General features: G+C 47.1%; 1 protein-coding gene across 1 annotated transcript in view; it reads right to left on the minus strand.

Moving 5' to 3' along the window:
• Window positions 1-391: 391 nt before the first annotated feature.
• LOC119462439 (sodium/glucose cotransporter) overlaps window positions 392-15,144 on the minus strand; it is a 62,891-nt gene continuing 48,138 nt past the window's right edge. The window contains exons 3-5 of the mRNA XM_049672014.1: window positions 6,135-6,186; window positions 5,660-5,727; window positions 392-563 (exon numbers count right to left, since the gene is read on the minus strand). Coding sequence (XP_049527971.1) covers window positions 402-563; window positions 5,660-5,727; window positions 6,135-6,186 — 282 coding nt within the window. The 3' untranslated portion in view covers window positions 392-401. The remainder of the gene's footprint in view (window positions 564-5,659; window positions 5,728-6,134; window positions 6,187-15,144) is intronic.

The following is a 15,144-nucleotide window of genomic DNA, read 5'->3' on the forward strand; positions in this document are numbered from 1 at the left end:
ATCAATGCTTCGCCTTTCGGGCGTAACTGCGATTTTTTTTTGTTCATGCGTCCCACGCCATGCGGCAGTATCTGTTAGCAACGAGAAGCCAACCTTTGAAGAGCATAAAAATATATAAATATCGTTCTATTTTGCAATGAAGTATAAGTTTAAAACAGCAAATATGCGCAGGGAAATTGGCTCTTCTCGAGCACAATTCACTAAGAAAAGTTCGATAGCCGTAGATGTCCTTCAAAATGTCATTCCAGTGTTAGTGAAGGGCACTCCCTTTCTATGTTCCCAGAAGAATGAAAACAATGCTTGACGATACCAATGACAACCTCTCTGACTTGGAATGGGTCAATCTAAAAGGTGGTACAATATGTGGTCGCTATGTATTTGACCGAAATCAAAATTAATCCTTACTTCCAGATGTACGACCGTGTATCAAATTCTTCTAATGGCTGGACAGATGTCGCGGGACTTCGCCAGTCAATAAGGACTTTCGCTATAATAGTTGCAGGGCCCAGTAGAATGAAGAGCAGCTGCACGCAGTCTGTCCATACGACCCCTCTGAGTCCACCCTGGAAAATTTGGGAAACAGCCATGTTGTCAAGCTTCTTTAAAAGTGGCAATAAGTTGCAACCATGACCACAGACATTATCATTACCAAAATTTAGGTTGTACTGATTACTGTAAAGGCCACATGCTTTAACAGAAATTTTCTTTAAGAACCAGCTACGCAGCCGTGCAGGAAGTCTTATTACACACAGGCAACTACAAGGCGCCCTTCAGGAAGCGTTCGTTCGCATAAAATTAAAGTAGATACATTGAGTGCTAACACAGACATGTGCAAAAGAGCTGATAAGGTTTATCGAGTAAATTCTCAAAAGAGACATTCAGTGACATCCTGTTGCCTCTAACCCGTCTTCCCCTTACATTTAAAGATTCACAGAATGTAAACCATTACATGAGGTTGCCGACCGCTGTCTTGCTCTGTAGTTTTGTTACTGATTTTGTTTTCTTTGTTTACTCACAAATCATCGTAATTCATCCACTTCCACCAGTCACTTCGACCACATACATTAGTGACTTAGGTGGCGGTACGAGCATTTTTGTCCGACTCCGTAGTGTCTTTGGCAGCCATTTGAGTTACGACGTACTCAGCTTTAGGAATGCGAGTGGCAGATTTCGCAGTCTGCGCCGCGAACGCGCGAAGGCGTTCTGCTTCACGCTGGCGTGTCTCTCGCCAGACCAAAGCGAGATTCGCCCGTCGACGCCGTAGCCTTTCTGCGCCACATAGCGCAGCAGTTTTCTTAGTTGTTGCCATCGCAAGCGAAGCAGTAGGCGGCGTGCAAGCACTGTTGATGCATGTTTAAGCTACACTATGTGGGCGACGAAGTGCCACAGGCTAATCCGACGCGAAAGACAAACGATGTTCGGAAAGTGCCAACACCTTAGTGCTCCCTGTCAGCGCTCGTTAGTGTCCCGATGCAGTACTTTGCTTCACCGCTCCTAGATGGCGGTGTCATCCTTGTCAATAAAACATACTTAACTCGGTCGCGCCATAGGTCACATCCGTTACAAAATCTTTTACCGTAAGTTCATCGCGGACCCCGGCATAAAACACTTTCGTGCTCAAAACTGCAACGCTCTAAATTTTCACCCTTATGGGGGATTATCATAAAATTCCATGTGACTACACTTTCCAGAGCATACAGGTGAACAAAAGTGTAAACCTCGCTCTTATTTTTAATGCATTTAGATTCCAGCATCTGCGGTGGATCTGCAATTTTTTTATCAGCATAGCCTTGAACCAGAACATTCTTCCCATAAGCGCAATCCTTCATCAACCCTCCTTACTTCAAAGCCACCACTGAGTCACATTTTTATCGCAAAACATTCCCCAAGAACCCTGTATTGAGCTGGGAAGGCCGAATAAATAAAATAACCCACCCAAACTCTCGTGACTGTGCCTGGTGCTGCTGCTATCTTGCCCAATATCTCATAGTTACAAAGAAAATAAATGACTGAAGTGCCTGACCACGGCATTGTACCTCTGTGCTCCAGCACAGAAGCCCGATGCTACAAAATTTCAGCCCACAATCGCATGCATTATTCTATCGTGCCAACGCCAACTATCTCTTTGAGATGATTGCCACGTTTGTCACGTGACGTAGCATGGGTGTACGAGAGAACGTGCGCAAAACCCAGAAATGGGCAAACTTCTAGCATTCAATGACCCGCTTCACGAAAGCTTAGCTATATATGGATTCCAAGATGTCCGTTGTAACTGCGTAATTTAGTTAACCTAAACTGTGTTCTCACCCACAACTGGCATAAAACCCCGTCAACGGGGTCCTTGATGTGTTGATAATAAATAGCTAAATAAATAAAAGGCTACCTTAGGAGATGCAATCAAAACTGGATTGATAACGACGGCTGTGTAAACAAACGTGGTGAGTTTGTGTGCCGATCCTTGCCCCACTGCTGGGCAAGAATCTTTCCACGCAAACGTTTCAATCTGGATTTTAATGCCAGCTCATCATAACAAAAACGCCATCGAGGACAAAAGAGGAAAAACCCAGATAGGTATCGCTTTGCACTCGCTCATGTTTTCTTTGCCTCTTTCTCCTGGCTCGGCGCCGGTTTCTGACGGAGTGGATGTTGCGGGGTGTCCAAAACACAGTTGTGGCGCGGAAAGGTAAAGCGCGTATAAATATTCTGGCTTTGGCGTGGTGAAGTTTGTGATACTAAAATTCAATGCTACTCCTAAATATATTTATCCGCAGTTCAAATTTTAGGTGCATTTGAACTTCCTTTGCAAGGGCTGCAGAAATCTTAAGTGTCGAGCACTTCGTTTTATATTTCCTAGTGCATATAGCCCTCCTGGTGAAGTTAGGAAATTCGCAGGCGCAAGTCGGCATCAGTTAGCGCAAGACAGGGTTAATTGGTGATCGCAAGGAGAGGCCTTCGTCCTACAGTGGACATAAATGTAGGCTGATGATGATAGCCCTTCTCGCAATCCTGACAGTAGCACAGACTAACAGCGTCTCAGTATTGCGAGTGCGGTGGAAGTAGTCGCAGGTCTCCACAAATACATTCGGATGTCAAGTAGTGATGATCATTGACACGTTTTATGAAATAAAGAATTCAACTTAACTCCTTCCCGTATGGAATATTAAATGACGAATTTACACATGTGCCATTTCCGCAACGTAATTACTTGACCGGGAAGGTAAGACACGCCATAATTCAGTAACCTGATACTAAAATGGCACGTCTGTAAACTATATAAATGTCATCGGCTGTTTTTCTTGTGTACTTGTTTTATCATACTTCATCACTGATTTGTTATGGCTTAGTTTTGTGAAAGTACATCGGTGAATTACTTTACTGTGCTTCGTTGCCATTAGCCCTGTCTTGAAGCATTTCTTTTTTTTAATTAAAATCAGTTTACATACAACGTGCAATTTCGAGCGAATATTCACTGAAGGTTTCGTGAAGCAGTTAAAAAATTGGTGCAGTTTAGCTTTTGTTAACCCTGGTTGATAGCAAAAGCTTCACTGCTCTGTCTAGGCCCATTGTCGAGCTGTGGCCGAGGTGCGGTTTCACAATGATATACAGATATGTTTGCCATGAATACATTGTTTATTCATCATTTTTATGCCTATGAAGACACTGCGGTGACCAGTAAAGTAGTGAGACTTGGTTGCAACTCGCAGCCGGGCCCAACTCTACTCGGGCGACGGCGGCAATGTCTCCTTTCAGGGATCCGTAAAGGCCTAAATATAGTCCGACGTAGCGTGAACGAGCGCGCACGTTATGTCACGTTGGCGAGAACAACAGCGGCTACAGTTCGACCGATGGTTTGATGTACTGGCGCCGCCCACGTAACCAGACGCCTGGCCAATGCGCTCCGACGCGCCCGGCGTCTGATGAGGCGCGCCCGCGTGCCGATAACGTCGGACTATAAATGCGCCTTAATGCTCTCTTATGATTTCACCTCTAGCTCTCAAGGTGGAAACTGTTGAGTCGCCGACGGCTGCCCGAGGTTGCGTAGTGAACCTTTCGCTTCAAAAGTAACAATGCATTCGAATGCGAATTTCAAGTACTTTAATGAATGTCACTTGAGCGCGCAGGCTTTCGCCTTCACCCGCTTTGGCGTATGCTAAAGTGAATGTCAATTATTTTCGCACTTTGAAAACTTAGTTTGAGAATATTTAACACAAAAGGCATGCGCTGCCGTGGTTTTGTTTCATGATATTTGTTTGTGGGCTGTCATACTGAAACATCCGAGGAATAAGTTTATAAATAATGCAAGACAAAGTGTAACCAACGATAGCGTCGGATTTTAAACCCGCCTTAATGCTATCTTGTGGTTTGACCTCTAGCTCTCAAGGTGAAAACTGTTGTGTCGCCGACGGCTGCCCGAGGTGGCGTAATGAAGCTTTCGCTTCAAAAACGGTAGAACTGATCATCTTCCACAGCGATTTTTGTAACATAGTGAATATGAGAATTTGTAAAGGAGTACGTTTATCTAGGTCAATTACTCGCAAGGTACCCTGATCATAAGAAGGAAATTTACAGAAGAATAAAATCACGTTGGAATGCATACGGCAGGCATTGCCAAATCCTGACTGGGAGCTTATCACTGTCGTTGAAAAGTGTACAATCATTGCATTCTACCGGTGCTAACTTATGAGGCAGAAACTTGGACATTAACAAGGAAGCCCGAGAATAAGTCAAGGGCCGCACCACGAGCAACGGAACGAAAAATGTTTGGCCTAACCCCACAATAATGCCAACAAAGGCGCTGCGGGTAATTTCAAATAAAAAAAAGACAGACAAGAAGATAGCAGTGTGGATCAGAGAGAAACCGGGGATAGCCGATATTCTAATTGACATTAAGAGAAAAATATGGAGCTTGGCAGGCCATGTAATGTGAAGGATACATAACCGCCGGACCATTAGAGTTACAGAATGGATACCAAAAGAAGAAAAGCGCAGTCAATAATGGCACAAAACTAGATGGGGTGATGAAGTTAGGAAATATGCAGGCGCAAGTTCGAGTCAGCTAGCGCAAGACAGGGGTAATTGGATATTGCAGGGGAGGCCTTTGTGCTGCAATGGATATAAATATAGGCTGATGGTGATTTTATCCAAGCAACATGGTAATCTTGCGCTATTCTGAGTATTTATTGTTAGCTTATTATTGTGGTAAACGTAATATGTGAAATGGGTAGTGATTTTTAAGATAATTAGTATTTGTTCCTTGAGCCCTGTGTCAACTATTCTTTGCCACTTTTCAGGCTGCAATTGAGCCATGCTAATAATAAAGCGATAATATCTCTTTTCTTAAATTTTATTAAATCTTTCGCCGGTATGAGTCCTTCAGGACTGATCATTAATAACACATTAGGATGCGGCAGGATCCACAAACTACAATTTGAAAGGTACCTGGAAGACTCTTTGATGGCAATTTCCAGTGTGACACTGGCTTATCAGAGCGAGGTCAAAAGTGGTAATATTTCAAGACATGCAGCTTCCTGACATATCTATACAAAAAAATGTTATAAAGAATGAATCACGCATACATTTACAGTTTCTGTAGCCACGAAGCCTACGTTGCCGCTACAAATCGACAATATTAGCTGGACCTGTATTTCAGAAGTCTCACCAGAGCTGTGTAAACTGCCGCACTCAGCCCGATTACGATGTTGCACCATACCAGAGGAAGACCAAATACTGGAAAAAAGAAATGCGATTGAAGTCACCTAGGCTGAAGAATATGGCAATGACATGTTCATCAACACAATTAGGGACACAATTTTGCTCAGTAGAATAAATATCCCCAAGAAAACATGGCGTAATTTCTCATACGAACTTACATGGTAGGCAGATGCATTGCTGAGTAATATTATAACGATATTGTTAATAACTCTAGTGATATACAATATTTCGTCTTTGAAGTCAAGCGGGGACTTTTGGGGATGTACAGTAAACAGTGGAGTATGTATAAATTTTAAGCAAAAATGTGTTTCTGAAATAAGCTCTCCATCTTTCACTGCCTACAACATAAAAAATAGAGATCATTGCCTAAGTCACTTATATCTACAAAACACAGTCTACACACGTGTACCAAACGTACTCACCGGTCACAAGGGTGAGACTTGCGGCGAAAATTGACAGAGCACCAATGCTTAGCTGAAATTGCAGACCACAAAACAAACAGCTCTGACAACTCAAATAAATTTATTTTAATTGGAATAAGGGCTTGGTTTAGAGCACACTAAATATGTGTACCTTGTACTCTCATAGCACACACATTTATTCATTGTGGGATATCAACAAATGGTTGCCATGAATTACTTTCTTAGAAAACAATCCGTTACGGTGGGGTATAATTTTTTTCTGATTCTTCTGCACGACACAAACCGGCTCTTCTGTATGTAGTATTCCTGCCAGCTGTCGTACATGTACTGCCAATGAAAGCTTGAATGTTTTCAAGTTTCTGTATCTTTAACAAAGTTAGTGAGCTGCAATTATCGTTATAAAGCTCCAGGGTAATTAAACAGCTGAAGCAAGGCGACACCTTCACTTCTTATATTATGGAAACCAGTGTGTGAAGACAAACTGGACTGCAATCTCTATCCCTAAGACATGAAGTCAAATATTTCGGTTGCAGAATCTTCTTGCGATTTCTCCCTCTCGCGATAGCATGAAAACCCCCAACAATAAACAAGCTGGTTCTAGCAGCCTAGAATAATGCAAAAGAAATATAAATTTTGGAATACCTTGGAATGCCTATTACTCGCACCTTTTGTGGGACACATATTCTGATCTGTTTTCAAAGTTCGTCAAAAATATTTGCACTAATCACAGCGGCACCACGCCTGCTCGTGGAACTCTAACCGAAATACTGCATTTCGGGGAGAAAAAAAATGACTATAGAAAACTCTCGCAAAAGAGGTGCGAGCAGCTGCAAAACTGCACATTGTGGCAGTATTAAAAAAAGTGAAACAACTGCCGCTATGCAAACTCTGAAACGGGCTTTGCGGACTCAAGCAAATCTACCTCAAAGTATTGAAGTGGCCACATCCATGCATTTCTACAATTTCATCTATCAGAACGAATAGCTGAGCTTTTATGTGTGTTCTAGTATTTTCACAATTTTAACATACACATGTTAGGCTCATGTCTACGAGCTAACATTGAACCAGACGTTTCTGAAAATCGCATAACACTCAAACCAGAATAAGATAGCGAACGTAAATTGCCTCTAGGCGCATACCGGAACAACACGTAGGCCTTTTTTAAGCCACCGAGATTTTACGAACTATATTTCATTTGTTCGTAACACAAATTGTTTTTGTAACACAAAAACAAATTGTTTTTGTTATTTCATTATTATTGATCGATATTGCACCTGCAGCCGCATTTGTGCCCCATTTACGCATCTGAGCCGCCGTATGCCGGAAACGATAACCCGATGGGTTTGGCGCAAGCTAGAAAACGTGGGTTTCACGCAAGCGTCAATGACAGTGAGTAATGCCATCGTGACAAAAAGTATCATGCCACCACAAGACAAATGATTGTGTATCGCTATTGAAGATAGGGCGGGTTGCATATATATATATATATATATATATATATATATATATATATATATATATATATATATTTATTTATTTATTTATTTACACACGTGTCGTTTGCTGTAGGCTTAAATGTAGTTCTACGAACAGTGCTGATGTCACCGGAAGCGTGCGAATACAGCTAGCAGACCTTTGAGCATGAAAGTGCATGGTTTTTTTTTTTGTGTGTGTGTGTGTGTAGTGCTTAGTGTGGTAATGGGTAATGAATCAATTGAGGCAAAACGCTTATAATTCGTTTCAGAGTCATGAACCCAGCTTTTCCAGGAAACTGAGCGCATCTATTGTAAGACTGCGCGGGCGTGGAGGATTTTGCTCCGCGATTACTTAGCCTCAGGAAAGAGACTGTGGTATTCAAGTAGATAAGAAATGTATGCGCAATCGCATGTTATTTAACTCATACCAGACTAAGATAGCTAACATAAAATACCTCTAAGCGCATGGTGGAAGGACACGTAGGCCTCTTTAAACCACAGAGAAACAAAGTTCACATGTACCTTAGTGTGCCTCAATGAACATGGTTACGTTTTTAATCTGGTTTAATAATCTGCACCTCCGGGGCTCTTGGACTATTCGTGATGTTTTTCATACATCCGTGAACGCTATGATTTTCACTATATATTCGCGCTTTTTTGTTCGGATATTCATAAATCAGGGAATTCATGTCACGCTGTAGTTTCTGTAATTCCCGCACAAGGAAGTCAGGTAGCTCGAGTTGGTTCACGGTTCATGTTTGGATACAAAAAAGCTACAAGCGGAGGGGGCAAATAAACTGGGTATCGGAAGGGCCAACTTTCAGAGGTCTATTGACTTATATCAAGACAGTAGCGGTATGCCTGGCAAGGAAGATAACCAAAGAAGCGTCAGTTATCAGTAAAAGCAACCACGCGACACTTCTATTTTATGGCAAACTTTCAATATCTTTCTCCCTCAAGGTAAATGAAGGTCTGCTAGCCTACCTGATAGAAGAGCCGTAGAAGCTACATGCGCGAGAGGAAACTCTGGAAAACCTTAGGGATCATTACTTTGATATAAAAAATATAAAGCACATGGGTAATGAAGCCGAGGAACGCGCAGAAAATATATATATACAGGGTGTTTCAGCGAACACTTTCAAAATTTATTTAAGGTTGCCTGTGGCCGATAGCCCAATTCTAGTTAATGAGCTGGTCAACTCGAAGAGGCGGACATTACTTGCACAAAAAATTTAAATGCATAATCGACTAATTACCAAAAATTTACCAATTATGTTTTTAACTAATTACCCAATGGCCCATATTGCAATTTACAAATTGTAGCCGTGGAGTTCGCAAGGCGAATCCACTTAGAATTAATTCTCAGGATGACACCAGTTTCGAGGTATTAATTCCCGAACTTTGCGGAGAAATGCATTGGCGTTCCAGTTAATTTTGTGCTTCAATGCAAAAAGCGACGTTTTGTTAAGAACCTAACTGGAACGCCAGTGCATTTCTCCGCAAAGTTCCGGAATTATTATCTCAAAACTGGTGTCATCCCGAGAATTCGTTCCAAGTGGATCCGCCTTGCGGACTCCACGGCTACAATTTGTAAATTGCAATATGGGCCATCAGGTAATCAGTTAAAAACTTAATTAGTGACTTTTTGTTAGTTATTCGATTATGCATTTAAATTTATTGTGCAAGTAATGTCTGCCTCTTCGCGTAGACCAGCTTATGAACTAGAATTGTGCTATCTGCCACAAGCAACCTTTAGGAATTTTTTAAAGTGTTCGTGGCGCCAAGCCCAGAGGATGGAAACCTCCGGCCGAACGCAACATCACACTCCGCATAAGAGACGGTCGTATAGTTCCCAGGGTAGACTCCATCAGGGTTCTGGGTATGATCATCGAGTCCCGCGGAACCAACACCCTAACAGTGCACAAACTCATGACAAAGACTGAAAATACCATACGACTCGTACGTAGAGTGGCCAACGGCACCACGGCCTGAAAGAAGACAACCTAGTGCGCCTTGTACATGCGTTTGTTCTCTGCCACTTTACCTATGTCGCTGCCATACACAACTGGCTACGTGCGGAGCGCGACAAACTCAACGCCCTTATTAGAAAGGTTGTGAAACGAGCCCTCGGCCTACCTATCACCACTTCCACCTATAAACTCCTCGAGCTCGGCGTGCACAACACGCTAGAAGAGATCGCCGAGGCTCAGGAGCGAACGCAGATGATCCGACTCACGACCACCAATGCGGGCCGCCACATTCTGCGCGAGCTCGGCTTTTTCTCCTCGATAACCAGGGATCCCCCAAATTTGACGCCGGTACCCCGCCAGATCCGAGACCTCATCACGATCGCTCCCATTCCGAGAAATATGCATCCCGACCTAAACAGAGGCAGGCGCCTTGCGCGAGCTACCGCCCTTCTCAGGCGCATAGACATGAAAACGGACGATGTCTTGTTCGTGGACGCCGCTGCCTATCGCAACAACCGAGACTTCGCCGCGGTCGCGGTGTCATCCTCGCAGCGGATCCTCAACTCCGCCACGGTCCTCACTCGAGAGCCCGAAGTAGCGGAGCAAGTAGCCATAGCCCTAGCTGTGCTCGACAGCAAATGGCCAGTCATCTACAGCGACTCCAGACCGGCGATCAAAGCCTTCGAACGTGGCGTCGTCTCGGACCAGGCGTTACGCATCCTCCGCAGCGCGGATCAGGGTGCCCTCACGCACCACACCGTCATCTGGTTCCCCGCCCATCTCGGCCGAGTGCCGGGTGCCCCGCCAAACCTCAACGAGATCGCCCACGACGTAGCGCGTGCGCTTACTGACCGCGCCGTCCCAGGGCAACCCCACCTCGACGAGATAGAGACCAACAGGGATGCACCCATTACGTACAATGACATCACAAAAGACTTCTACCTTGGACGCCGCATCTTTCCGCCCCCAAACCCCAAACTTAACAGGCAGCAGGCATTAACCCTACGCTTATTACAAACAGACATGTACCCAAACCCCGCCAAACTCCACGTTCTCTATCCTCACTCGTACCCCAGCGACATGTGCCCCTCGTGCGGATACACGGCGACACTCGCACACATGCTCTGGGAGTGCAGAAACACTCAACCTGACTCTACCTCTGACAAGCGGGAGAAGTCCCTCAGAAGCTCGCTTCTCACTGACCAGCAATGGGCCGTTCAGCAGGCCCACGAAGCGGCCGCCAGGTATTCCCTGTCGGTCCCTACGTGGGAGAAGCCCGCTACGCCCTAAGCGCGTCCTGCAGGACCTAAATAATCTTTTCCCAGTCCAGTCCAGTCCAGTTCGCTGAAACATCCTGTATATACGTATTGTAATGAAGAAGAAGAGCACAAAGACAAGGCCAGCCAGATCATCTGTTCAATGCCTGCAGTGCAAACAGTGGGCCAGCCAGATCGCCAGTGCTTAGCACGAGTGTGAGCCGTTCGGGCAACCAGCTGTTCCTGCTCTGCGTCACCTGCCTTTTCGGTTACGAACAGACGCTACCATCTGAATTGTTCAGTACACCCCTTTACAATTGGTGGAAGGTGCTGGGTCTGCACTGTGCCTCCCGTCATGCCTGACTCTCCCCAACCAACGTCGCCGCCACCGCCTGCTCTGGCGCTCTCCCGCTCGGCCATCCCGCGGTTTTCAGCGGTACGGATGAGCAGGACGTCAATGACTGGTTGTCTACCTACGAACGGGTGAGCTTGCACAATCGATGGGACGATACCGCCCAGTTAAATGCCATCATCTTCTACCTTGCGGGAGTGGCTGACCTGTGGTTTAAAAATCACGAAGCCGACTTTCAGTCCTGGTCCACGTTCAAGACCAGTTTCGCTGAAGTTTTCGGTCGTCCCGCCGTCCACAAGTTGGGCGCCGAGCAGCGGTTACGCGAGCGAGCGCACCAACCCGGTGAAACATTCACCTGCTATATCGAAGAGGTTCTCGACCTATGCAAACGTGTGGATGCTTCTATGCCCGAAAATGACAAATTCAAACACATTTTGAAGTGTCGATGATATTTTCCAAACGTTGATCGCCAAGAGTCCGCGCACCGTGGCAGAGCTCATAAACTTGTGCCAAAGCTACGACGAGTTGAGGAGGCAGCGTGATTTGACCAGGCGCCCCTCAGTGGCTGACGAGACCCTCTTTTCCATTATAGTCTTCTCTGATCCCCCCCACCCCCCTGCTCACACAAATCCAAGCTTTCGTGCGGGAGGAAGTTCCACGTCAGCTTTCTCTACTACACTTCGCTGAGCTACCCCAACAGCAGCCGCTGCCGCAACAGCCTCCTACACAGCCTCCTACACAGCTCGCCCAGACGCTCCGGCGGGTTATTGAAGACCAAGTTGCTGAGGCTCTACCAATGCAGCATCAGCAATACCCTGTCACCACGCCACTTACTTACAGATCCGTCGCCGCGTAGCCTCCTCGTCAACCACTTGTTGCGCTACATCCACGGCCGCTACCACCCGTTCATCATCCCGTTTATCGACCTGCTCCTGCTTTTGCTAATCCTTGGCGCACACAAGACAACAGACCCATATGTTATGCCTGCGGTATTCCCGGCCATGTTGCACCACTCTGCCCCCGCCGCATGCTGCACTCTGATGGCTTTGTGCAGTCGCCTCCCTACGCAGACGTGCAACCTTTCCACGCTACTTCTTTTAGTCGGCAATAGAACAGGCCACCAGCCGAGCGCACCTTCCCCGCGTCGCCGCTCGTTGTCCCCCATGCGTCGGCGCCCTTCACCCACGCAAAACGAAAACTAAGCGCCGCAGTTCAGGAGGCAGGAACTGCGTCGCCATCGATCTGTACAAGTTCTCCATTGTCGCCTTCGAAGGTTGCCGACCTTAATGTTGACGGCGTTCCTACCGTTGCGCTGATTGATACTGGAGCAGCCGTGTCTGTCCTAAACAGACGCCTCTCTCGCGCTTTACGAAAAGTTACGACGCCACTTTCTGGGTTTTCTCTTCGCACAGCAAGCGCCCAACCAGCTCAGCCTTCAGCAGCATGCACAGCTAGAGTTGTCTTTCAGGGCGTTCTCTATATTGCGGAGTTCGTGGTTCTGCAGTCATGCTCTCACGAAGTGACACTTGGGTGGGACTTTCGTTCGCGAAATAACGCCGTCATCAACTGTGCACGTGCTGAAGTCGAATTATCGCCTCTGTGTGACGTGCCCCTCGTCGGCGCTGCTTCTCTTCCCGCTAAGCTAGTCCTTCGGGAAGACATTGCCATACCGCCGCACTCGTCTGCCCTTGTTGCCGTCTTCTGTGGCGCTGTCTCTGGAGGCACTGTCCTCTTCAAACCTGCGGAACTCTTCATAACCCGCAAAGATGTTCCCCTCCCTTTCGCCACGCTTGACATTTGAGCCGGTTTCAGCTCCATCGTTGTATGCAATCCGCTTCCTACAGCCCTGAAGGCTCTTTGCGGCGAAGCACTCGGCCGTGTTCAGCCTCTTGATGACATGTTTATTACCGACGTGCCGGATGCTTCGCATGCAGAGCTCACTGACTTCTGTGCACTTTCCACTTCTGCTCCGTCATCACCTCCCTCATTCACACCTTTCATTGCCGATAACCTTACTTCTGAGCAGCGCTCCCCGCTTCTTCACCTGCTTGCCCAGTTCCGTTCTTCTTTTGATGTCGCTCAGCCTACTCTGCGTCGCACGTCAACCGTCAGCCACCACATCGACACTGGCTCCAACGCGCCATTGCGGCAGCGCCCGTACCGCGTCTCGACCAAGGAGCGTCAGGTGATCAGTGAGCACGTCGACGACATGCTTCAGCGCGGCGTCATTCGACCTTCCCATAGCCCGTGGGCATCACCGGTGGTTCTCGTCACCAAAAAAGATGCTTCCATTCGGTTCTGCGTCGATTATCGCCCTCTTAATAAGATAACGCGAAAAGACGTGTACGCATTGACGCCACGCATTGACGACGCTCTGGACAGCTTGGAAGGCGCTGAATTCTTCCCTTCGTTAGATTTACGCTCGAGCTACTGGCAGGTCCCCATGTCAGCAGCTGATTGCCCTAAAACCGAATTCATTACTCCAGATGGTTTATACGAATTTAACGTGATGCCATTTGGCCTATGCAATGCGCCTGCTACGTTTGAGTGAATGATGGACAATATCTTGCGCGGCCTAAAATGGAGCACGTGTTTATGCTACCTCGACGACATCGTAGTGTTCGCCCCTGATTTCAGCAAGCATCTTCTTCGCCTTAGGCAAGTGTTGACGTCCTTGACCAACGCAGGCCTGCAACTGAACCTAAAAAAGTGCCAGTTCACCGCACGCAAGCTCATGATTCTAGGTCACGTCGTATCCCAAGATGGCATTTGCCCCGACCCATCAAAACTTCGCGCTGTGGCAGAGTTTCATGAACCTAAGACACTCAAAGAACTCCGTGCCTTCATCGGCATCTGTTCTTACTTCAGACGCTTTGTTCGCAATTTTGCCTCGATTATATCACCTCTGACACAACTCTTAAGTGGCGCCAACGACCAATCCTCCTGGTCTCCTAAACGCGACACCGTGTTCGTGACCTTACGCCGTCTCCTGACGTCCCCGCCTACACTGCGACGCCACGACCCCACCTCCCCACCTGAAGTGCATACAGATGCCAGTAGTATTGGCCTTGGTGCTGTCCTCGCGCATCGCAAGCCTGGCTACTCCGAGTACGTCGTTGCTTACGCCAGTCGTGCGCTGACCAAAGCGGAACGCAATTACAACGTCACAGAAAAAGAATGCCTGGCCATCGTTTGGGCACTCGGGAAGTTTCGCCCTTATTTATACGGCAGACCTTTCAATATGGTTACTGACCATCACGCCCTTTGTTGGTTGTCATCTTTAAAAGACCCGTCTGGACGCCTTGCTCGCTGGGCTCTTCGCATTTAAGAATACGAAATACACATCATCTACCACTCAGGCCGCAAGCACACTGACGCTGACGCTTTGTCCCGCTCTCCGCTGCCAGCCGACACTGCCTCCCTCTCCACCTTTGAGACGGTGTCGTCGGTCGACATCGACACCTTCGCATCAGAACAGCGCAAGGATCCGGACTCGCCAGCATCTCCCATCTCCCGCTGCCTACGTCGCCAGGCTGTTCATTTTGCTGTCCGGGACAACCTCTTGTATCGACGCAACTACCAGCCCGATGGTCGCAAGTGGCTCCTAGTTATCCCTAGGTCTTTGCGTTCCGACATGTGCGCGTCTTTCCATACTCACCCACAATGTGCACAGGCCGGCGTTTTGAAGACGTATGAGCGCCTGCGGCAAGGTTACCAGTGGCGAGGTATGTTTACTTTTGTCCAAAAGTTTGTCCGCTCGTGCCCGCAATGCCAACGCCGCAATTCTCCGCCTCATCCGGCCCACTGTTTATTACAGCCGCTTCCGTGCCCTGCTCGTGCCTTCGACCGTGTGAGATTTGACCTGTACGAGCCGCTACCGCTAACACCTGCTGACGAACAATGGAATATTGTCGCAGTTGATCCCCTTACACGCTATGCTGAAACCGCTGCTCTACC

This window comes from Dermacentor silvarum, chromosome 8, assembly GCF_013339745.2.
Source record: "Dermacentor silvarum isolate Dsil-2018 chromosome 8, BIME_Dsil_1.4, whole genome shotgun sequence".
NCBI classification, from domain to species: domain Eukaryota; kingdom Metazoa; phylum Arthropoda; class Arachnida; order Ixodida; family Ixodidae; genus Dermacentor; species Dermacentor silvarum.